Source organism: Sus scrofa, chromosome 14 (genome assembly GCF_054392235.1).
Source record: "Sus scrofa isolate SSC_HxYL_T2T_F1_AM1 chromosome 14, Sscrofa_HxYL_maternal_Yorkshire_Landrace_v2.0, whole genome shotgun sequence".
Lineage (NCBI taxonomy): Eukaryota > Metazoa > Chordata > Mammalia > Artiodactyla > Suidae > Sus > Sus scrofa.
Genome location: NC_139396.1, coordinates 85,704,748 through 85,729,660, shown reverse-complemented (window position 1 = coordinate 85,729,660; position 24,913 = coordinate 85,704,748). Strand labels below are relative to the sequence as shown.

Sequence of the window (24,913 nt, the reverse complement as noted above, 5' to 3'; positions counted from 1 at the left end):
AGAAGTCTTGGAGATTAACTTGCCTCCAGGTGGCCCAAAGGAGTGGTAGTCGTTTTGCAGAAATTGTTCTTCAGCTAAAATTTTATCATTTTATGAACACCTGTTAAATCATAACATCTAGCCTTTTGCCTGAAATCACTCTGCTTTACAAGTGACCTTTCAAACAGACATTATGTAACTGCGTGCTGCTCTTGCTGATAAAGTCTAGAGGAAATACCAGAAGCAGGGACCTCATCTTAGTCTCTGTTGTATCCCCAGAGCCTAGTGCAGTACCCCTCACCCACAGCAGCTTTTTAATCTCTGTTCAGACAGCTGCATCAAAATAAAGGGAGGAGTTTCTGCTGTGGTGCAATGTGATTGGCAGCGTCTTGGGAGCACTAAGATGCAGGTTCATCCCTGGCCCAGCACAGTAGGTTAAGGGTCTAGCATTGCTGCCACTGAAGCTTAGGTCGCAGCTGTGGCTTGGATCTGATCTCTGGCCCAGGAACTCCATATGCCACAGGGCAGCCAAAAAATTTAAAAATGGAGGGAGACTCCAGGAAAGGACGGTTTTACGGGTGTCGAAGAACAGGCAGCATGGAGAAAATTTGCCTGCCATGCTCCCTTTTCCTTCTATTCAACTCCTTCTCCCTGAGACACCCCCAGGCTATGTATTAAATCAATATTTATTACTGATTTGCTTTGCTGTACACCTGAAATTAACACAACTTTGCAAGTCAACCATATTCCAATACAGTTTTTTTAATTTAAAAAATGTTTAAAATTCATGATCATAAAACAAAAACAAACAAAAAAATAAACAGCAGAGGCATCAGCATCTCAAAGAGCAGTTAAATGAATTTGAAAGAATTTCCAGGAGTTCCTGTCTTGGCACAGCAGAAACAAATCTGACTAGTATCCATAAGGATACGGGTCAGATCCCTGGCCTTGCTCAGTGGGTTGGGGATCCAGCATTGCCATGAGCTGTGGTGTAGGTCACAGAGGCGGCTTGGATCCCATATTGCTGTGGCTGTGGTGTAGGCAGACAGCTGTACCCTGGGAACCTCCATATGCCACAGTTTCAGCCCTAAAAAGAAAGAAAAAAAAAAGAGTTTTGAGCTAAAGAAAAACATCTATGGAAGTTCCCATTGTAGTGCAGCAGAAACGAATCTGAATCTGACTAGGAACCTTGAGGTTGTGGGTTCGATCCCTGGCCTTGCTCAGTGGGTTAAGGGTCTGGCATTGCCATGGGCTGTCTGTAGGTAGCAGATGCGGCTGGGATCCTGCCTTGGATCATAAAAGGCCGGCAGATGAAGCTCCAATTTGACTTCTGGCCTGGGAACTTCGATATGCTGTGGGTGCGGCCCTAAAAAAAAGAAAGCAATAAATAAATAAATAAAAACATCTATGGCCTCTTGGCCTTTATTCTAAATCAGGTTCTGTCTTATCTTTGGTATCCTGCCTTAGGAATTGGAATTGTTGGTGAGCTTCATCCACACAATCCACTTACCCAGCTGTGTGCTTGACATTCCCACATAGTCTCTAATATATCTTAATTCATCCTACCCTGAACATATACCGCTCCCTAAAACAGTGCTTCTTCCTACTTCTCCATCTCAGTAAATGGCTCCATCACCCAAGCCAAAACCTGTGGTTCTGTGTAGTCCTTACCATTTACATCCAGCCCATCAGCAAGACACACCAGTTCTGCTTCCAGAATACATCCCACATCCCTCTTCTCCCTACCCCCACTACTGACCTCTTCCTATCCACCATCTTCCTGCAGGATAATGTAGGAGCCTCTTTATATGTCTCTGCTTCTGCTCTTTTCTCATAGACTCAGCTTTCTGCATGGTACCCTTTAAAAAATGTAAAATGGGGAGTTCCTGTTGTGGTTCAGCAGTAAAGAACCCAACTAGCATCCACAGTGATGTGGGTTCGATCTCTGGCCTCACTCAGTGGGTTAAGGATCTGGCATTGCCTTGAGCTGTGGTGTAGGCTGCAGACACAGCTTGGATCTGGCATTGCTGTGGTTGTGGTGTAGGCTGGCAGCTACAGCTCCAATATGACCCCTTGTCTGGGAACTTCCATGTGCTGCTGGTGCGGTCCTAAAACAAAAAACCAAAAAAAAAAAAAAAAAAAAAGTAAATGTAAATGGTTCTTTGTGGCATAGTGAGTTAAGGATCCAGCATTGCCAGTGCTGGCACAGGTTTGATCCCTGGCCCAGGAACTTTCTCATGAAGGGGCATGGCCAAAAAAAAAAGGAAATTGGATCATCTTATTCTGTTCTCCAGCTTAAGACCTTCCAAAGTTCATAGCTGTCTTTTTAGGATTTATTCCTCTTCTTGCATATAATTGTAGTTCATTCATTTTCATTTCTGTATAATATCCTGTGTGACTGTATCATAATTAAGTTGTCCATCCTACAGTTGATGGAAAGGTAAGTCGTTTCCAGTTTGGGGGCTATTGCAAACAAAGCTGCTATAAGCTTTATATGTGTTTCCTGGTACATGTACACGTATGGACATTTCTGTAGGATATAGACTTAGGATTATAGTTGCTGGGTTGCAGGTTATGCAGATGCAACAGAAGTCATCAAGACCAGGTAGCCCTAAACTAAGATTATAAAATTAGATAGTGAGGCTATTAAAAAAAAAAAAAGCTAGGAAAAGAATATCATAAGGAGTGCAGAGGGAGGAGGAGGCTGTGATGGGGGTGGGGAACGTGGGGGATGGCTTCTGAGTTGCTAATGTTCTGCTTCTAAACCTGTATGGTATTTCTTTTCTAATAATTTGTTAAAACATACTTTAACATTTTATGTACTGTTCTGTGTGGTTACTGTATTTCAAGATAAAGTAGCCACTCCTCTAAATAGTACAGATGCCCCCCAAAATAGTATAAATACAAAGTAAAATAAAAACTTCCCAAGGCTTTAGAGTGGACTTGGAATAAAACTCAGGGCCTTCTGGGGTGGCTGAGTCCTGTACGATGTGGCCCCTGGCTGCCTCTTTTCCATCCTCCTCCCAATTACACTTTTTGATTTCTTCTAGTGCTCATCTCAATATATTGGTCATTAATTTTAGAGGGCAGCAAACTTTTTTTGGTAAGGGGCCAGTAGTTCAGATTTTCAGGCCATGTGGTCTGTGTCCTGACCATTCAACTCTGCCTTCATAGCCCCAAAGCAACCAGAGACAATCCCTAACTCAACAAATGGGCTTGGCTGTGGGTCAATAAAACCTGAGTCACAAAAATAGGCAGGAGGGTGGATTTTGCCCAGACTGTGGTTTGCCAACGTGTGATTGATTTCATTTCTTCCACACTAGGCTGTTAACTTCAAGGGAGCAGAGCCATTTTTATGACTGTCACAGCTCTTAGGACAGATGTGGATAGGTCCTCATTCATGTGGACAGGCATCCTGACTCCACCCATTTACCTGTGTCTCTCCCCTCCCCACCCCACCTCCCAAATTCCTTGTAAATGAACACCCTCAACATCACAAACAAGATACTTAGCATTTATTGAGCCCTTTCTGTGTGCTAGACGTTAAACTTAGATACATTCCATGCTTGTTGTCATTTGACTCTCACAGGGACCTTCTCAGTTAGAGCCATTGGTATTTTTTATCTTTTTCCCTCATTTTATTTTATTTTATTTATTTTGGCCATGCCCTTGGCATGTGGAAGTTCCTGGGCCAGGGATCGAACCCACACCACGAGAATGACAATGACAGATCCTTAACCCTCAAAGCCACACAGGAACTCCCATATTCCCATTTCATAGATGTGGAAAGTCAGTTCCATCAAGGTTAAGTTCCTTGGTCAAAATCACACAAGTCAGGGAGTTCCCTGGTGGCTCAGCGGGTTTAGGATCCAGTGTTGTCACTGCTGTGGTGTAGATTTGATCCCTGGCTGGGAACTTGCACATGCCCAGGGCATGGCCAAAGAGGGAAAAAAAAGTCAATGCAGGAGCTTATATTCAAATCCCCGTTTTAACTCTAACATCCCTGCCTTGTGCCTAGTAATTTAGATAAGAGCCCTACAATGATCAGATTATTGTGAGTTTTAAATGAGATAGTATACAAAGTGTAGCCCAGAGAGCTCAGTGAATGTTAGTTACAAGGCACCTTATCTTGCTTCATTTTCTCAAAGTAAGTTGAGAGCATCTTGGGTGCTATCGTTACTCCTAATTTACATTTAGTCCTAATTCACAAACCTAATTTAAAGCTTTATTGGTCCTCATTTCCATTAAAGAATCCAAGGCTCAAAGAGTTAAAGATATCTGCTCATGATACTGGAATCTGAATTTAGGGGGTTTTTTGTTTGTCTGTTTGTTTTTTACTTTCTACTCAGTGAGATGTGGTAAGAGAACAGATAAGGAAATTCAAAAGAAGGGGAGATTATTGAAAGCCTCAGGAATAAAGAATTTTTAAGGAATAGACAGCCCGTGGACAAGCAGAAGTTTGGGGGGGGGACTGGAAGAAAGTTTTGCAACTTCAGGAAACTGGGTCAAAGCTTCAGAGATAGAAAGCAGAGGTCTCCACGGAAGAGCTGGGCATGAGGAGGGGAGGGGGCACTTGATGAGGACCCCAGAGCAGGGAAGTGGTTCTAGAAAATGCCAGGTACACTGCTTTAAAAGGAAGAGGAATGCCAGAGGGGATGGAAAGGGAGTGGTACCAGTGGAGGGAGAAAAGCAGAAGAGTGGTTCTAGTGGACGCCGAGGGAGAAACAGTCCGATCAGCACAGGCACTTGGGCATCCCAGGCAGGCGCAACAGCTGCTGTATCCATGACAGCATGGATATGGACACAGCACAAGTAGTTCTGATGTAGCCTGAGGTTTGACTTTTCCAAGAGGCTGTGATAGTTGAGCAGCTGGAGCAGCCTGTGGAATGAGTGGGAACAGGAGTTGCTGTAAGTGATGGCAGAGAATTAAGCCTGTTTACTAACTAAGGACAAGAAGTGGGTTTTTTTTTCATTTGTCCAAAACAAGTTGTAACTTTTAATAGGATTCCCCACCCCACATTATTTTAGTCTCTGCCCATCTACCTGGAAAGGCTGACCTGCTTCAGGTGGAAGCAGGTCCTAATCTGGCCACGCTGCCCCCTCCCCTCTCCCCTCCTCACTGGGATTCTCCTGCCCTTTTTTTTTTTTTTTTTTCTTTTAAAATATTTCTTTTTTCTTTTTTGGCTGCCCCATGTCATATGGAGTTCCCATGCCAGGGATCAGAGCAATTCCTCTAAGCTGCAACTGCAGCAGTACTAGATCCTTAACCCACAGTGCTGGGCTGGGGATTGAACCTGTGTCCTGGCGCTGTAGAGACAGCCTCCCATCAATCCCCTTTCATCACAGCAGAAACTCCCCGATTAGGATTCTTTTTCTTTTCTTGTGTGTGTGTGTGTGTGTGTGTGTGTGTGTGTGTGTGTGTGTGTGTGGTGGCAGAAGGTTTTCTTACTATGGAGGATGAAGCCGGGAACAGCAGCACTGAGAGTGATTGGCCAGGGGAAGGCGGGAGGGGTTAGAGAGGAGAGGGTTAGACAGGAGGTTACAAACAGAAGGGATGCTCCAAGCATCCAGGCCCAAAGCTCAGTGAGGATGAGAACAGAGCAGGCCTGTCCTGTCTCTACCTTGTATGTGCACACCTGTTGGTAGAGGTTGGAAATAGAAAACAAGCCAGTAACATGTTAGTTGCCCTGCACAGTGAAAGGCAGGTGGGGTGTAAGAGGAGGAAGAAAGAGGCCAAATCCTTGCCCACAAAGTGTACACCATACTGCTACTGCTTTACCCCCGGGCGCAGACAGCATCTTCCTGTTTTGCACACATGGTCCTGATACACCTAAAATGAAGAGCCAATACCAGTGAGGGCTGGATGTTGGGTGGAGTCTAGACGAGTTAGTTGCAAAGAAAGAGTGAACAGAAAGAACCAACTGGTACAACATGGCCACGTTGAATTTAGCAACCTAATTTCTTTATAAGAATCATTTTAATTGGTTTCATTTTAGCCTTGATTTCACAGGGCTAGTTTGTGGCGAGTAATTTATCTGTTACTCGCCTAGTCTTTAATGTGGCATTGATTTTAGATAATGAGAACTGTTTAACCTTATACTGCTCACTACCTGAACTTTCTCTCTCATCTAAGGTGTTCATTTGGAGTTCCCATTGTGGCTCAGTGGTAACGAACCCAACTAGTATCCATGAGGACACGGTTTGATCCCTGGCCTCGCTTACTGGGTCCGGCATTGCCATGAGCTGTGGTGTAGGTCGCAGATGTGTCTTAGATCCCGCGTCGCTGTCGCTGTGGCGTAGGCCTGGCTGCAACTCCTATTCGACCCCTGGCTTGGGAACTTCCATATGCCTCTGGTGCGGCCCTAAAAGGACAAAAAGAGGAAAACAAAAAACAAAAATAAGGTGTTCGTTTGACCAAATCAGTGTAATGTCGAATCTTACTTAGGTGACTGAGGGTAATTTCTGGATTACAGACAATGAGTATCGATAAAAATAGGAGAAAATTATAGTGTCTGTAATTTTCTTTTTCTACCTCTTCTAGGAAAGACACAAAATCCTTTTTCCTTTCTGGGATGGGTTTGTTTATTAACCCAACCAAGATCACAGGGGACGTTTTTCATTGCTCCACCTGGAAAGGCTCCAACACTGAGTCATGCACGCTTTCTTTAGAAGTTGTATCTAGCTGGGATTAAGGAACAGTCAATTGCTATACAGTTTTTTTTTTTTTTTTTTTTTTTTTTTTTTTTTTTTTTAAAGGTACATCTAGCCACAAAGAGCAGAATGATGTTTAGGAGGAAAGAACCAAACTGACTTTGTACCCCCCCAAAAAAAACCAACCAGCCTGAGCAGAAAGCGTCGTTTGTCCTGTGGGATAACAGCATCTCCTTCTTGTTTCTTAAGAGATTTGCAAACTTTGCCATTTAAGCCCAGTTCCCTTGGGCCACCTAGGAAGCCAAGATCTTCAGAGCACCTGGAGTTAGGGAAAGGCCAGAAAGAACTCAGCAGGTGACCCTCCTGGGAGAGGGGAAAGGTGAGAGGTACATGAATTCCTTAAAAGGAGAGGGGCTTCTCAAGACCACCCATGTCACCCACTGCTCATCTTACCCCATTGCCTCAACTTACCCCTTTGCTCTCACATCTTTAGAGAAGAAAGAAGAATATAGACCATTCCAGAACTTAGTTTATGTTTTTCGTCTTTCTTTCTTTCTTTTCAGGGCCGCACCCACGGCATATGGAGGTTCCCAGGCTAGGGGTCGAATCAGAGTTGTAGCCACCGGCCTACACTACAGCTACAGCAATGCCAGATCTGAGCCAAGTCTGCAACCAACACCACAGCTCACGGCAACACTAGATCCTTAACCCACTGAGCGAGGCCAGAGATCGAACCTGCGTCCTTATGGATACTAGTCAGATTTGTTTCCCTTGAGCCACAATGGGAGCTCCTTGCTTATGTTTTGAAAAGACAACCACTGCTGCCAGGAGAGGCTGGAAAACAAAGGGTTAAGTGAAAGCCCCCACCCCACCCCAACCACAACTCTCCAGCTCCAGCCAAACCGAGGAGCCTCTGGGGAGAGGAGGGGGCAGGAAAGAGCACGAACTCCCTTCTTTACCTTGGGCTTGATCAGCCTCACCCTGAACCTCCCGCCTTCCTAGAAGACAATGGAGTCCCGAGGATTCCCCCATCCCCCACTCTGTCCTCCAGCCTGACCTGGAAGTGCCAGAGCCACGCACCAGAACCTTGTGAACTAAGTAACAGAACACTGCCATTGCAGTTGTCTGCACTATACCTTCCTTTTATTCAGTCTCTCAGAATATGCACAGGGATCCTTGATTTATACCAGCTCTTCCCCCTGCAAACCAAAAGATGAAATGCAAGCGGATCTGAAATCTAAGTAACTTTGCCCTATTTATTATGTGACTCTAGGTGAGAGGTAGACTTTTAGAATTAAATTTGAGTGAATCAGCGTCCTAATGCGACCATGTTCCTCTTCCTTCCTATTCCTATTTGCTTGCTGTTCTGAAAATCCAGATTCTGTAGGATTGAGGAAAAAAATGTGAGCCAATAGAGTCATTTGGATTTTCTTTTTTTTTTTTTTTTTTTTTTTTTTTTTTGTCTTTTTGCTATTTCTTGGGCCGCTCCTGCGGCATATGGAGGTTCCCAGGCTAGGGGTCCAATCGGAGCTGTAGCCACTGGCCTATGCCAGAGCCACAGCAACGCGGGATCCGAGCCGCATCTGCGACCTACACCACAGCTCATGGCAATGCTGGATCGTTAACCCACTGAGCAAGGGCAGGGACTGAACCCGCAACCTTATGGTTCCTAGTCGGATTCGTTAACCACTGCACCACGACGGGAACTCCTGGATTTTCTATAATGAAAATTTACTGCCTGAATATTAGGGGAGGTAGACATTGTATTATTAAGGTTTTGAATTGATGGGAAAGATTTTTTCTCTCTAAAAGTATCTGGATCTTTATGTCCCTTATTTAAACCTTAAAATATATATATATATGCTGGTATTTGTCTCTAAAGGGGCTAATAATACCATAGAGTTGCTGTGATGACAAAAAAATAACATACACATAAGGCATTTAAAACAGTGACCACCATATATAGTAGGTACAAAATAAATCATGGTCCCTCTTCTTTTTAATTAGATGGATACAACGATGTACCTGGTTCCTGCTATAGAGTTAGAATTAGGCCAGAAGAAGTGTTCCCTGATGGCCTGGTAGTTAAGGATTCGGCATTGCCACTGCTGGGACTTGGGTTCCATCCTTGGCCCAGGAACTTCCACATGCTGCAGGTGTGGCCAAAATAACAGTAACAGTAGTAATAATAACAATAAGGAATTAGGCTAGGAGAGCATGAGAGGAAGTGGGGGCTTTAAGAGTTTAGGACTTCAGTTTAAAAAAAAAACAAAAGCACTGTGGGTTGACAGAGTCACTGCATTCTCACCCACCGTTGGGTATACGTTGCTTGTCACTTGGATGGCAATGGTTAATCATCATCCAATTTCAGGAGCCCTAAAAAGGTGACCCAACCAGCCCATTTCCTACAACCAAGTCACCTGTGACTTTAGGAAAGTCAGGAGCTTGCTGTTCTGTAGCATTCCTGTTCTTTCCCTCTCAGCCATTTCCATTCATCTCTCCCAGTCTTTACTCACACACCCTCCATTCCACATCTCCCAGATATACGCAGTCAGATGTGCTATGCTGCCGTCTTCCTTTGCCCTCTTGTAATACTTTGTAACTCTTCTGGCACACCTTCTGTCATGGGTGGTGTGGTGGGAAAGAGTCTGGGTTCCACCACCTGAGAGTGTGGGTTCTAATCCAGACTCCATCACTAACTAGATGTGTGTTATGGTAACTGGAAATAATAGTAGCTGCTTCACTGGATTGAGGATTACATATGAAGTGGTTAGCACGTTACGTAGTACAGAATCCCTCAGAGCCAGAAAGAGCAGACTTGTAGTATTTGTATCATTGATTGCATCCCGGTCTTTTCTTCTTTTTTTTTTTTTTTTTTGTCTTTTCGCCATTTCTTGGGCCGCTCCTGCGGCACATGGAGGTTCCCAGGCTAGGGGTCTAATCGGAGCCGTAGCCACCAGCCTACGCCAGAGCCATAGCAACGCGGGATCCGAGCCGCATCTGCGACCTACACCACAGCTCACGGCAACGCCGGATCGTTAACCCACTGAGCAAGGGCAGGGATCGAACCCTCAACCTCATGGTTCCTGGTCGGATTCGTTAACCACTGCGCCACCAAGGGAACTCCCGGTCTTTTCTTCTTTGCTAGAGACTAAATGCCTCACAGCCTAGGTACTAACCCAGTGCTCTGCTGTCCCACCACTCAAAGTGGGGTTTGAGGTCACCTGGGGGTTTGTTACACATGTACAATCTCAGGGCTAACCATAGACCTGTGCAATCAGCATCTACATTTTTTTTTTTTTCTCTTTAGGGCCACACCCACAGCATATGGAAGTTCCCAGGCTAGGGGTTAAATCAGAGCTGCAGCTGCCAACCTATACCGAAGCCACAGCAATGCAGGATCCTTAACCCACTGAGAGAGGCCAGGGATCAAATCTGCATCCTCATGGATCCTAGTCAGGATCATTAACCACTGAGCCACGAAGGGAACTCCAGTATCTACATCTTAGCAAGATCCCCAGGTGACAAAATGTATGTCTTGAAATTTGAGAAACACTGTACTCATTCACTGAGTTCAGTTGCTGAAGCTGACGTTTTAATGATGCTAGTAATTGCCACCAGGAAAGCAGACACTGAATTCTGTATGCCATTAGATCACTGTCATTTAGGATCCTTTAGACCAGTGGTTCTCAAAGTGTGGTCCCTAGACCAGCAGTATCAGATTCTGGGAACTTAATAGAAAAGCAAGTTTTCAGGTGACTCTAATGCATCCTCCAGGTTGAGTACTGCTGCTTTAGGACATCGGAAAGCTACCAGAAGTACCATGTCAACGATGTACATCCCCTTCTTCTTGCCTTGTCACTTCATTTCTTCTCTTCCATCTCTTAAAGAAGCACGTAAGGTCAAATGTCACATCAGTTCTGCTCCATGTTTGCCAGACACTTGCTGGTACACATACATGTCTTAATATCTACCTGCAGATGGATGGATGTCAAAGCACCTTTTCTGGTGTATGGAACACACAGCCTGTGTGACTTATCTGTAGTCCCTATATTTTGTTTTGTTTTAATTTTATTCATTTTTTGAATAGGTGATAGATGCACGTGGTATAAAATTCCCAAAGTACACGGGTTTACGGTGAAAAGTAAGTCTCCCTTCTTCTTGCTCCAGTAATAGTCACCTTCTCCAAGGGCAATCACTGACCTTTCATCACACATGTTTATTGAGCACCTACTATGTGTCAGGCATCGTACTGGGCACCGGATATGGAACAGACAAAAACCTCCACCTTCATGGAGCTGATATTTTGGTTACCAATTTCCCATTGTATTTGTACAATAGCACAGAGTTTGGCAGCAGTTAAAAGTAGGGCTCTGCAGTCAAACAATCTGATTTTGAATCCAATTTCCCCCATATGCTAAGTGATCTTGAGTGGTTTATTCTACTATTGTGAACTGGCTTTTCTTTATCTTGAAAGAGAGATAACAATTCTATTCTGTAAGGTTGTCATGCAAATTATACAAGATAATACTTACAGAGAACCAAATGATGGCTAGAATATAGTAAATGCTCAATAAATATAGGTGTTGATTATAATGATGTGATCTCATTCCTCTGTTCTATAATGTAGACTAGAGATGGCTGAAGGATTTATCTTCCCAGTAATTTCCATCTCCTCTCTTTGCTATGTGATGATCAGAAAAATCACTTTTTTTTTCAGAATAAGCACAGTAAATTTGTCTTCTCAATTCTGATCATTAACTACTTGTCCATAAGACTGTTTTCTGAGTTCTATTAAGTAATCAACTCCTAATAAATCACTAGCATATAGAGACTATATATAGAGACTACATTCCTCTTTATTCTTTTTAATCTAGCTTTTAAAAAAAATCCCATGTAATTTGGAGGTTTTCTACTATCAATTCATTTGGAGGTGTTTTGAACTGTTGTTTTTGGCTTTATAATGTTAAAAACTACATTCCTTGGGGAGATTCTGCATTTCACATTAGAGGAATTAAGCCCTTCTGAGCAAAGTTTCAGGCAATATAATTTAGTATAGGTACTTTAAGGAATGTTCTTTATGATTTTAGTCTCCAGCCAGATGGGAAAACAACTTTCAACCCCTGGAAAAGGAATAAAAGTATTCCTTGGTGATGGACTTAAGATGGAAAAGGCTAAAAAAAGTTACATGCAAAAAAAAAGGGGGGGTAGGGGAGAGAAGAAAAGAACTCCTGGGGCATGAAAATACACTTTTAAATATTAGGCCAATAACTGTTTCATTTATTCAGCATAAAAAAGTCATTTGTGGAATTCCCTGGTAGTGCAGTGGGTTAAGGATCTGGCATTGTCACCCTGTGGCTCAGATCACTGCTATGGTGTGGGTTTGATCACTGGCCTAGGAACTTCCCCATGCTGTGGGAAGGGCCATAAAAGTCATTAACATAATGAAAGATTACAGGAGTTCTCATGGTGGCACAGTGGGTTAAGGATCCAGTGTTGCCACAGCTGTGGTGTATGTTGCAGCTGTGGCTCAGATTCAACCCCCAGCCTGGGAACTTCCAGAAACAATGAGTGAGGCCATTAAAAAAAAAAAAAAAAAAAAACACAAGAAGATTGCAAGGAACTTGGGTTAGGAAAAGTTGCAAGGAAGATTGCAAGAAAGTTGAAGCTTCCCAGTGTACCAACACTGGACCAGTGAATTGGACTCTTAGAAGGAAATGAGGCAAAGCTCTTTAACTGACCACAGTCCTGATAACCATTTATTCTGTTCTCTTTCTCGCCTTTGTCCTTGATTCTTTTTTTTTTTTGGTCTTTTGTTTTTTAGGGCCACACCCACAGCATATGGAGGTTCCCAGGCTAGGGGTCTAATCGGAGCTTTTGCTGCTGGCCTACCCCACAGCAACACCAGATCCAAGCCGTATCTGCAACCTATACCACAGCTCACAGCAACGCTGGATCCTTAACCCCCTGAGAAAGCTAGGGATCAAACCTGCAACCTCATGGTGCCTAGTCAGTTTCATTTCCGATGAGCCGCAACGGAAACTCCCCTGATTCTATTTTGTATCCTTTCCTGGTAGACAGAGTGTGGGGATCTCTGAAAGGTTGACTTTAGTTCAGGAAACCTCTTAACCTAGTCATGAAAGAGGACTAGAAAGTAGAAGTGAAATACCTCTGAACAGCTTCTATTATTTGGGAAATGGTGGGATTCCAGGTTGATTTGGGGTATTTTGTGTTCTTCTATAAACATTTCCCAGCCTCTGGTATTTTATTGTCAGAAATGGATTAACAATAATAACATCACTGCTCCTGATTTTGAAAGATGTAACATCTATTCCAAATAGGCGAGACCTCCTCTTGTGGCATTTACCTCTGTGCTCCTCCTGGATTTTGTCTACACTAATCATATTCCGAGCTGCAGAGCTAATTCTAATTGATTAGGGATGCATTAGGCAACCGACCTGTGACCTCTTGGCTTTACCTTTGAACCTTGTCATTTTTCATTACCCTCTGTTCCCACTACTTACTCCAATGTCACAACCCACCTATAAACTCAGTAGTTTGGACTTCCCATTGTGGCCCAGGGGGTTAAGAACCCGACTAGTGTCCATGAGGAGGCAGGTGTGATCCCTGGCCTCACTCAGTGGATTAAGGATCTTGTGTTGCCGCAAGGGGCAGCATAGGTCACACGCACAGCATGGATCTGGCGTTGTTGTGGCTGTGGTGTAGGCTGGCAGCTGCAGCTCAGATTCAACCCCTAGCCTGGGAACTTCCATATGCTGCAGGTGTGGCTCTAAAAAGAAAAAAACAAAAAACAAGAAACAAAAACTCAGTAGTTTAATGTGTTATCATCATCTCCCAAGGGTATGTGAGTTAACAGGGTTCAGCTGGGTTCTTGAGATCTTTCAAGAGGCTCCAGTCAAAGAGCAACTGAATCAGGAGTAGCATGGCGGGGGTTCAGTGAGGGTGGTAGGAACAGCCGAGCGCTGACTGGCATCTCTCGCCACACGGCTACCTTGGCCACACGGCTACCTTGACTTTCTTTACACTTGTACATGAGGTGGCCTCATGGTCCTCCAGTTTCTTGCCTTGGGATGGACTTCCCCTGACCAAGTGTTCCAAAGAGACTCAGGTTGAAACTGCAAGGTGTCTTTTATGTCAAACACCAAAGTCATGTAAAATCACTTCCTCTGCAGTTTATTGTTCAAAGATCGAGCCAGCCCAGACTTTAAAAGAGTTCAGTGCACAAGGCATGGATACAAGGGGACTTGGCTCATCAGATGGGATGAAGACAGCATCTTTTTTTTTTTTTTTTTTTTTTGCCTTTTCTAGGGCTGCTCCTGCCTCATATGGAGGTTCCCAGGCTAGGGGTCCAATTAGAGCTGTAGCCGCCGACCCACACCACAGTTCACAGCGATGCCAGATCCCCAACCCACTGAGCAAGGCCAGGGATTGAACCCGAAATCTGATGGCTCCTAGTCGGATTCGCTAACCACTGCGCCATGACGGGAACTCCAACAGCATCTTTAAAGACCAGCTACCACACCATCCTTGCCAGAAAACAGTCAGATTTATCTTTAACACAACAGTTAGGCCACTGCACCAGACTCTTCTAGGAAACATAAACCCACACGAATACTTAGTAAGTAAAAATGTGTGTGTTTTGGTAATCTATACATATTTTTTTTTAAGCTAAAGATATCTGCTATTGTATGAGTGTTGTTCATTCATAGAATTACTTTTGTTGGCTTATACACATTTGTACCTGTTGGTCAGAAGCTGCTACCTAATCAAAATATTTTTGGATTATAAAATGGATTAGAGGCCATTAATGAGTCAGTACAGTTCATCTCATTCCTTTCTGCTCTTTGGTATAGGAGTGTGTTACACTATATGATAATTATAGACTATTTTGTTCATTGAGAATGATTTAGTTGTTAATATTATTCATTCATTCATTTATTCAGTCAGTCACTGCACCAGACGGGAACTCCAATAGTAGCATTTTAGGTGATAACTATGTGAGTTCAGATGTTTGGGCTGTGTTACAGAATAATGCTAACAATTAGTGCTGATTAAGCCCTTTCTTTGTGCATTATTTCATTTAATCCCCCCCCAAGAGATTTTAGGCAGAGTTGTTATTTCCAGTTTACTAGAGGTTGAAACTGTGACTCAGAGTAAACAGCATTCCAAAGGTCACTTAATCAATAAGCGATGAAGCTTCAATTTGAATCCAGGCAAAATTGCATTAAGATAACATCATTGCCTTTATTTCTAAATTCCTTGCCCTTTAGGAACAGTTTTCACCATTCTAAAATGGTAAATACATAATTACTTAATTACTATCACTAAATAGTCCTAAGAATATTCTGAGTAATCTCGGGCCAAACGTATTGACACCTCCCACCCCCATCCCAACTCTGGGCTTCTTTTGGTTTCATAGTGACCATTTCTGAAGTCTAAGAAGGATGTGTAAAAAAAGACTAGAAGCTTAATTTTATCAAAATTTTACTGTATACCAGTCATCAAGCTTGGTGTGCCAAAAGAGTATGAAGTTGTGTGGTATGTAGATGGGAGAAAAGGCCAAACCGCCCACCTCTTTAATAAAAGCAGTCATGAGTTCCAAAAATATTTATGGTGCACTAGGCCCAGGAAAATTTGGGTTCCTGATTTGGGGTTCTCACTAACCCACAGGAGAGACTCAGCATGTATTTTTCCTGCCAATATAGTCTAATAAGACAAGCCTGCCTGAGTGGCACCTAATTTAAGATGGTGAATGGTGGGAGAGAGGAGTTCTAGAAAAAGTAAAAAATTGGAGAAATCACTCAGGAGAAGAGGGGTAAAGCTTCCTTCAAGGGAGTCCACCCATTGTGGTTCAAAGTCTAAAGACTTTCAGGAATTCTAGGGCCTCAAAGAATTCTGCATAACAGAGGGACAGGAGGGATGTGGTGAGAGTCTGGGCCAGGTGTGTGTGTGTGTGTGTGTGTGTGTGTGTGCGTGTGCGTGTGTGTGTGTGTGTGTGTGTGTGCGTGCGCGCGCACCCGCAGCATATGGAGGTTCCCAGGCTAGGGGTCGAATTGGAGCTATAGCCACTGGCCTATGCCACAGCCACACCAGATCCAAGCCACCTCTGCAACCTACGCCACAGCTCACAGCAATGCCAGATCCTTAACCCACTAAGCGAGGCCAGGGATAGAACCTGAGTCTTCATGAATGCTAGTCAGGTTTGTTTCCTCTAAGCCACAATGGGAACTCCTGGCCCAGGAGTCTTAAGAAAGGAACCTTTCATTGTAGGCCTTGTTGGGAAGCTTGAATGAATGTTTTCATCCAACCAGGCTTTGCTAAGAAGTTTGTATTTTAAGTGCAGAAGTGCAAAACAGATTCAACCTCAGACGTTTTTACCATCTTTAACCACGATTTTCCCCTTCCTTTCTTTACATGGTTGGAAATGCTTCTTCTTCTTACGTTTGTATTATTATTTTTTGGAATATTTTTCAATATGGGCCAGGCCTTATTCTGAATGGCTTTCCCTGTATTTCTGCCTATTGAGGATGTTGATTAAAGCTGGGCTGATCAATTGAAAGCACTGGGTGTCATATCAGCTTAATACATGAGTCATTATTTATGCATTTATCCCTGAACGACAAATCTGTTCTCCACTTCATCGGCCGCTACAGATTCACGTTTCTGTATATTTAGGTAACAATCCAGGAGAGATGCTACCTCATGAAAAAGTGCTGCAGACCACTTACTTCAGTTTCAAAACCCTTGACACTCTTTAGTTCATGCTCTAGCCATTCTGAGAAAAAGCGATTGAAACTGCCTCTCCTGTGGACCCTGATGCAGGATGCAGAAGTCCCGCTACGGCCAACAGAAACAGGGTAGAGCGCTGGGAGGGGAGGCCAGAAGCCCCCAGGAAGGGTAACAGGGCAATAGCTCAGTGATAGAAGCCCCTCCCGGCTGCCTCCATCCCCCCCACCCAGCAGGCAGCCGAGACCTCCACAGCCGAGCCAGCTCCCTCCTGCCTTGCATCCTCTCCAGGGATCCCTCCAGGAGACAGGACCAGTTAGTTCCTCTGAGCCGATTAAAGAGTTGAAAGAACATGTGCGGAAGATAAAACAGAACGTCCACTACTGTTTCCCCAGCTTGTCTCACTTCTGCTCCTTTCCTCCCACTCTGGATAAAAAGCAGCAGTTGAGGAGGGTGTCCTGCAGCGCCGCTTGGAGAATTGTGGCAGTCACCACCCTTTCCCTCTGCCCTGCAGGTTCCCAAGCTCAACTTCAGGGCAGGCCCTCCCTCTTTCTCTCCCCCCCCACCCCCTTCCACCTGACGGGGACCATAAATAACCCAGGCTCCTGGTGTTCCCAGCTGAGAACAAAGTTACAGTTTGCCTGGAACTCTCAGGCCACTCCCTGCTCTGGCCACTTCTTTGTTTTCTTCTCCTGCTTTTCCTCCACCTGGGTTGGCTGTTTCTTCTTTCAGGCTGGAGAATAAGGTCCTCCTAGTTAAACGCGGGAGCTCTTGCTGCTGGCTCTCCCTGGATGGAAGGCTGTCTCGGTTACCCGGTTAGGCATCAGGGCGACGGTATCAAATTACGGAAAGTCTACACTGGAGGAGTCCTCATATTTACATACAAATAACTCAGGGGCTTGCATTTATGTCACCATTCGGTCCTGCTAGAGGCTTGCCAGAGGAGTTTTTAATCCAATCAGAAGGAGCTTTAAAAGGATGTCTGCGGACTGATCAAAAAGGATCTTAATCTCAATTAAATGTAGCCAGATTTTTCTTCTTTTTTTTTTTTTTTCCATCAAAAATACTGAAAATCCTGGGACACTGATGAGTCGGAAAAGATGTGTAATTTCTCAGGTGCCTATGGGGAGAAGATGAGGGGAACTTGGAGGTGGTGATGAAGACGGTGGATCCAACCCAGGGATTGGTTTGTTTGGGCTGATTTTGGAGGTAGATTCTAAATCACTGCCTGAGGAATTCCTGGAAACATCAGGAAGACATTTGATCAGCCCAGCCTGGTGGAAATGGCTTTACCACAGAGTAAGATCTTACTTTACGTCGTGCTTGGTGTGTGCTGTTTTTGTTTTCTATGTAGTGAATGTGCAAATAGCCCAGCCGTAAATAAGTTACTTAAAATAATCTCTGTGTACCGGGTGGCCGTCCAAAGTTGATCTGTTTAGTTTTTACACTTGCCAAAAAAAAACCCGTAGTTGATAGTGTATTTTTAGCTTTGATTGGTAATTTAAAAGCAGAGCTCTTGCGGTTTCCTGAGTTTAAATGAATGGAAATTATAAACGGTGCTGAGTGAAGGGTTGGAAAAATATAGCTGGAATGGGTGAAATCGCTTACCTTTGAGAAAACATAACATCCCCCGCCTTTGAAATCTTGCTCGGCCAGCCAAGCTTGTATCCAGAAGGAGAACAAGAGTAAAAAGAAGGTAGGGTTTGCCTGTTTGTGGAAGGAACTTTTCCACAGCCCATGCTGCATTTTGAGAAGGATAGGAAACGTCCCAGAGGGCAAAAGGCATCTGGAAAACCTGCCCTGTCACTCCTGGAATGTGGTTTTTCCGTGTGAGGTCATGTTATACGTGTGTAGCTAGTAAAAGTATTTTACGCAATTAACTCTTTGTACTGACAGTGAAAGAGCCACTGCCCTAGTGCTTCTTTCTGACTGCTGAAGCCCCCATTTGATCTCTCTAGAAGGCAGAGCTGCTTTCTGAGGGGGGTTCAAGCACTGTTAATTGGCTAGACTTCAGAACGGTTCAAAATGGATGTGTTTCAAGGCTCCCCAGTTGAGCAGTTGTAGTTCAGATTCCATAACTTGTTTTTGTTTGTTAGTTTGTTTGTTTACAAAAACTCACAATTGATGGGGTTCCTGTCATGGCGCAGTGGTCCATGAATCCGACTAGGAACCATGAGGTTGCGGGTTTGATCCCTGACCTTGCTTAGTGGTTAAGGATCCAGCATTGCCATGAGCTATGGTGTAGGTCGAAAAGGCGGCTCGAATCCTGCATTGCTCTAGCTGTGGCGTAGGCCGACAGCTACAGCTCCGATTCGACCCCTAGCCTAGGTACCTCCATATGCCGAGGGTGTGGCCCTAGAAAAGGCAAAAAAGACAAAAAAAAAATTGAAATCCTCTATGTGTGTGAAGACCATTTACAATAAAGTCTGTTATCGTCCCTCGTGTAATTTCCAGAACAGGAAATGGAGCGGTGCCTCTTGCTTTGCAATCCAGGTCCATTCAAACAAGCTGCCCTCATCATGGTCAGGCCAGGAAAACTCTAGCTGACGGTAAAAGATGTACGTTTCTGGTCAGCTGGGGCTTGAAGAAGGGAAGAAGTAGAGAGAGGGGAAGTGTTTTAAAATTGGTACTCAATGCCAGGAGCTCTTTCTGCCACTTAAATGCACTTGTGAAATTGTGGACTAACCTCTATCTATACTTTTTCTTTCTAAACAGCAGTTACAAATATTATCCAGGGGATGGGGAAAATGGATATGAGAAAATGGGTGATTTGCTAATGACCGAAGGAACCGTTTTCTCCACAACGGACACGTTTTTCCAAAGGGATGCTTCTGACTAGGGCTTGCTTTGTACATCCGCAGGCGAAGATGCAGTGACAGGTGACACTGACAAGTATCTTGGACCACAGGACCTTAAGGAACTGGGTGATGATTCTTTGCCTGCCGAGGGTTACGTGGGCTTCAGTCTGGGGGCCCGGTCTGCCAGGTATTTTTATCATTGCTCTTTTTGTTCATCGTGAATTTAAAACTACCATGATGTGTCATAAACCAAAATCATTCTCATGTTTCACATGATCCCCAGATGCGCTTTTTAGATGAGGACATGAAAGTGCTGAAATGTTCTCAACTCCAGTACACATGCTCTGCTATTTTCCTTTGTGGTTTTCAGTCCTTACTTTTACATTACTGGACATGTTAATCATTTGTTCTGTTTCTCCCCCACCACCCTATCCCTTAGAGCTGCAGCTGGGCTTCAAGCATAATAGCAAAAGAGCCCCCCCTCCAAACTGGGAGAACCCATCTGGGTCACGTGTTTCAAAATTAAATTTGGTTCTCTAGTGAAGGGAAAATCCTATTTTCCCATGTGTAAGAAGTGTGTGTGTTGATTGCTCACCCTTCTCTCTGTTGCTCAAAGAGCAATTTATAATTGAGACTTAAAAGAGCATTCTTGGGGGAAAAAATTACATGTTGTGTATTGGAATTGTCTATTAAGGTTTGAGTACCTCTTGGAAAACTATGCCATCTGTTTGTTTACAAGGGACATGTGAAGAGTGAAACAGCACATCCCCAAAAGTCAGGCAGGAATGGTGGCAAAAAACTAGTGCTTAAAACCAAAGTGTAGAACTTGTGGAAAACTTTGGTTCCAGTCTATCTGACACGGGGTGAAAGAAACAGGACCTCATACAGAATTTGGGGACCTCTTTCCCCTGGTTGGATTAACAGCATGTTTGCTGACAGTCAAGTTATTTTAAAGCTAATAATTAAACCTTCTAAAGCCAGAGCCCTGGGGACATTTTCCTACAGTTTAAGGATCTGTTGTAAAAAGTTTCATTGTCTGATAGTAAATGGCACTTCCCACAAAGTAAACCCGAGAGTTTATGCTGCCAGTTTAGATGCTGAATTGATTTTTCTTGGAATCAGTCTTTCTTTTTTTCATAGAATTTGGAAACTTGTGTAACTTTTTTAGAATTTTGCTTTACATGTATATTTATAAACGGCCTTAAAGTGTCCTTGTAGCAGATGTCTTTATCAAAGAAGGGAAAAATACCTTTATAAAAATATGTCGTATTTCAGGTAATCACAGATAACAAGTTTCAGCTGAAAATATGCAGACTCAAAGAGTCTCAAGGGAAAACTCTAGCAATTTAATAGCTTTTGTAATCTAATAGCTGGTTCTCTTCTTCAGAAAATATATAAAAGCTACATTTCATGACTTAATCCTTTGTATATAGAAAGTTGTAGCTGCTGACCTCCCATGAGAGATGAAACTAGAATATTGTCTCATCATTTTTTTAGAAGACAGTTCTGAGGCTTTCACATTTCTAGCTTCGATTGCACCATTATTATTTGTTGCTGTTATATGTAACTCATTTTTTTTTACATTGGCAACTGATGTTATGCTCAGAGGTAAACATTTTTAAAAATTTGTAAAGCCTCCATGTTATTTTTCAATATTGTTAAGAGTATTACCAAGTTCTGAGTGTAACATTTAAAAAGGAATACATTCAATGTGTAACTCATTCAACCATAACATTTTTTTCTTTTTTCCCCTGATTTTTTTTTTTTGCTTTCCACTTCTCCTGTTTTTTCTAAAAATACTTAAAAATAGCCCCAAGATCAGGTAAGAAGATACAGCACTTTGACAGTGTTCTCTACCCTTCCCTGACTCATTTTCTCATCTTTATTTTCTTAAGCATTGTGCTGTGCTGTGCTGTGCTGCCATGTGCTTTTTTTCCTTTTTTGTTTCCTTGCTCAGCTCTAGAAAATCCGTTCTGTGATTTGAGAAAATTAGCAAGTAACTAAATGATAAGCCATGTTACTTATTCAAATTTGACTGAACACTTAAGGAATGTATTTCCCTTAACAGTGTTGTCTGGTGCATGAAGTTCTGGGTAAAATTGCACTGGGTTTAAAGGGAAAGTCTTGATGCAAAGGGCTGTCATTTGTGCTATCTTATTTGAGTTGTGCTAGGTGCATTAGTGTAACTTTGGAATTCCGAGGCATGTGTTTTTCTCACACTTCCTCTGCTTCACACTTAGGGTGTACTGATGGCTGTGAATAATACCTTCAACCTCAATGAAAAACCATTGAATACTTTCCATTCCCTCCAGACCCCCATGCAAATAATCTCTCACTTTAGTAGCTGAAAGTACTTCTTTGTATTAAGGATTCAGAGTGAAGCTTGATGCATTTCATGGGCTCCACCTGCCTAATGTAAATTGGTCAGGCGTAAGAATGATGTTAAGTGACATATGAAACGAAGGCATCTTTAGACTTTGCCATTGATAGGTCCCAATTCTAGGCTCTGTTCTTTAGTTGGCATTCATATATAAGTTAAAAGAAAGAAAGGATATTTTAAAAAATATAAGCAGCAGTTCCCTGGTGGCTCAGCAGGTTAAGGATCCAGCCGCTGCTATGGCTCTGGTTCAGGTCCTGGCCCAGGAACTTCCGCATGCTTCGAGCTTAGCCAAAAAAAAATTAATCAAAAAAATTCAGGAGTTCCCGTCGTGGCGCAGTGGTTAACGAATCCGACTAGGAACCATGAGGTTGCGGGTTCGGTCCCTGCCCTTGCTCAGTGGGTTAACGATCCAGCACTGCCGTGAGCTGTGGTGTAGGTTGCAGACGCGGCTCGGATCCCACGTTGCTGTGGCTCTGGCATAGGCCGGGGGCAACAGCTCTGATTCGACCCCTAGCCTGGGAACCTCCATATGCCGTGGGAGCGGCCCAAGAAATAGCTAAAAAGACAAAAAATTAAAAAAAAAAATTCAGCAAATATTAGATTTAAAAACTAAAGCTAAAATGAATATAAAATCCTTAAAAAAAACTTTTAAGTATTTGTTCTTATATTCGATAAAAGATTTCTCACGTACCACCAATATTAGCATAAGCCATGGAAACCGTAATTTAAAGAAATGAATGTCTGATGCAGAGTGAGGAGGTTCCCAAGCCTCTCAAATCACACCCACTGGGGTAAAGTAGAGTCTTGCTCTAAGTACTTAGAAGTTGCTCTAGCTACTGGTGTGGCCCCCAAGATTATTTAAATCCACATGAGATAAAGTTAAATTCAGCTCTTCCATCACACGAGCCCCACTTCAGGTGCTCAGTGTTTGGGCCAGTGTAGGCAGAGTACAAGTGCATCATTTGGCTGAAGAAGAAAATTCTGTTGGATCGTGTTGAATGAGGGACTAGAAAGGGAATTCCTGCCTTTAGGAAGTTTATATTGTGCCTGAGAGAAGGGAAGGGGCTAGGAATAGGAGTAAGAACAAGAATGAAGTTTTGCAATGGAAACAGGGAAAAAAAAAAAAAAAGAAAGTGTTGGGTTATATGATTGTGCCCTAGAGGGCCGTGCAAGCCATCAGAGTCACACAGCTTGCTAGGTAAGCTCTAGGCAGGGATAATGTTCCTTTTTTTTTTTTTTAAATATATATATTTCTATATCCAGTTTCCAATATTGTGTGCTGCTCATAATAGTCACTTAGTAAGTATTTGCTGGATGCACTAAATGATGGCTCTATTTTGAGGTCAGAGATCCCTCTGAGATTCTGGAGAAGGCTGAGGCTCTAATCCTGGAAGAATGTACCCATTCATTTGTGTAGACACTTAGAATAACGCCTCTCATTTAGACACCTCTGTGTCTTGATACAAAAATACCCACTTTTAGATAATATTTAGTATATCCAAAATATATCCGTAGATGCCTTTAGTAAAGGTGGCAGAGAAAATGTATCATTTTGTGTAAGCACAGAGTCATTCTTTGTTTACCTCTTCTTTGCTCTTTCCCCTGTCAAGCACAGACAAAGCAAGACAAGGTCAAAGTCTGCCATGGTTAGATTCAGTTTATTCGTTCATAGGTAGGGCTACTTCCCATGGTCCTTGTCCTCTACCCTAGAAAGGATGCCACCGAAAGAGAAGGGGCTGTATGTCCACCATGCTGGTTCTGGGCTGCCCATCATTAAGGAGCCAATTCCAGACTACAGCTAAGCAGTCTCGTATTCTGCAGCTCTCTTCCAAGGAGAACACTGTAGGAAGCCTCAGACCCCTTTCAAAATGGGAGGCAGTGAAAAGCTACCTCACGACAGCCTACCATGACAGGCGAGGTACGGAGGTAATGGGAAATGGCCTCGAAATATCTCTTCCTGTCTCCATCAGTTCTGTTCCTGAAGGATCACGAGGGGTTCTACCAAGGCTCAGATGAACTGCCATCCCCATCTGCCAGCGTACCCTCTATAGATACATGTAGGGTTACCAGAGTCACTTACTCTATGGGTTTCTTTTTTTAAATTGAGATATAGGGAGTTCCTTTCATGGGTCAGCAGTAATGAACCCAACTAGCATCCATGAGGATGTGGGTTCAATCCCTGGCCTCACTCAGTGGGTTAAGGATCCAGTGAGGTCACAGATAGGGCTTGGGTCCCACATTGCTGTGGCTGTGGCATAGGCCAGCAGCTACAGTTCTGATTCGACTCCTAGGCCAGGAACTTCCATATGCCTCAGGTGCAGCCCTAAAAAAAAAGACAGAAAAAAAAAAAGAAAAAAAAAAAGATTTATCTGGTATATAACCTAGTTTCAGATATCTAACATAATGATTTGATATATGTATATATTGTGAAATGATCACAGTTAAGTCTAGTTAACCTCCATCACCATCCAGAGTTGCACTTTTTTTTTTTTAACAATTTGAACCTTTAAGATCTACTTTCTTAGAACTTTCAAGTAGGCAAAACAGGATTATAAACTATAGGCAGCAGGCTCTCCATGACATCCCCAGGACCTCTTATTTTATAACTGGAAGTTTATACCTCTGACCACCTTCGCCCATGTTGCCCATCCCCCAAGAGGCCCAGGTGGTGAGTAGCACTTCAGGACATCAGGGGTCCTGCACTCTGGGAAGTTCAAGGCTGTGTGGAGGATTTGAGAGAGGCTAGAAGAGAAAACAGTAAAAGGAGTGAAGAAAAAAGAGCACAGGAAAGGAAGACCAAATAATCATACATGGAATTTGAATTTTTTTAAGGCCAGAAAGATGGCAAAGAAGATCATGTAAGGGGTATTCATACTAGTACTTCTTTTTTCATGTTTTCCATGAGTAGAACTATAAATCAGAGCTCTGGATAGGTTAGTTCCCAAAGTTTTATTAATGGGTACATTTACAGCAGGCATAATTCCATTTAATAGTGCAAGCTAGAAGTTCCCTTCATGACTCAGTGGTTAACAAACCCAACTAGGATCCATGAGGATGTGGGTTCAATCCCTGGCCTCACTCAGTGGGTTAAGGATCTGGCGTTGCATGAGCTGTGGTGTAGGTGGCAGACTTGGCTTCGACCCCACGTGGCTGTGGCTGTGCCATAGGCCAGCAGCCATAGCTCCGATTCGCCCCCTAACCTGGCAACTTTCATATGCGGTGGGCATGGCCCTAAAAAAAAGGCAGAAAAAAAAAATGGTACAAACTAGGTAAAAATGGAAAGGAAACTCTAAAATGAGGTCTTAACAACAACAAAAATCTCTCAAATTATCCAGAGTCATCTGGTTTTTCTCACTTG

General features: G+C 43.3%; 1 protein-coding gene and 1 long non-coding RNA gene across 54 annotated transcripts in view; one reads left to right on the top strand and one right to left on the bottom strand.

Annotated features, from left to right (window-relative positions):
• Positions 1-24,913, top strand: part of ANK3 (ankyrin 3) — a 777,589-nt gene that overhangs the window by 644,311 nt on the left and 108,365 nt on the right. For 49 of the 53 annotated variants that reach the window (NM_001445067.1, NM_001445068.1, XM_084992838.1 and 46 more), the window contains 1 exon segment: positions 19,239-19,362. In NM_001445067.1, the coding sequence (NP_001431996.1) occupies positions 19,239-19,362 (124 nt within the window). 53 annotated transcript variants of the gene reach the window in all.
• LOC102158192 (uncharacterized) lies at positions 17,108-18,165 on the bottom strand. Its single transcript, XR_307563.4, has 2 exons — positions 17,986-18,165; positions 17,108-17,616 (listed from the first exon to the last, which is right to left on the bottom strand). It is a non-coding gene; the product is annotated as an uncharacterized LOC102158192 (long non-coding RNA).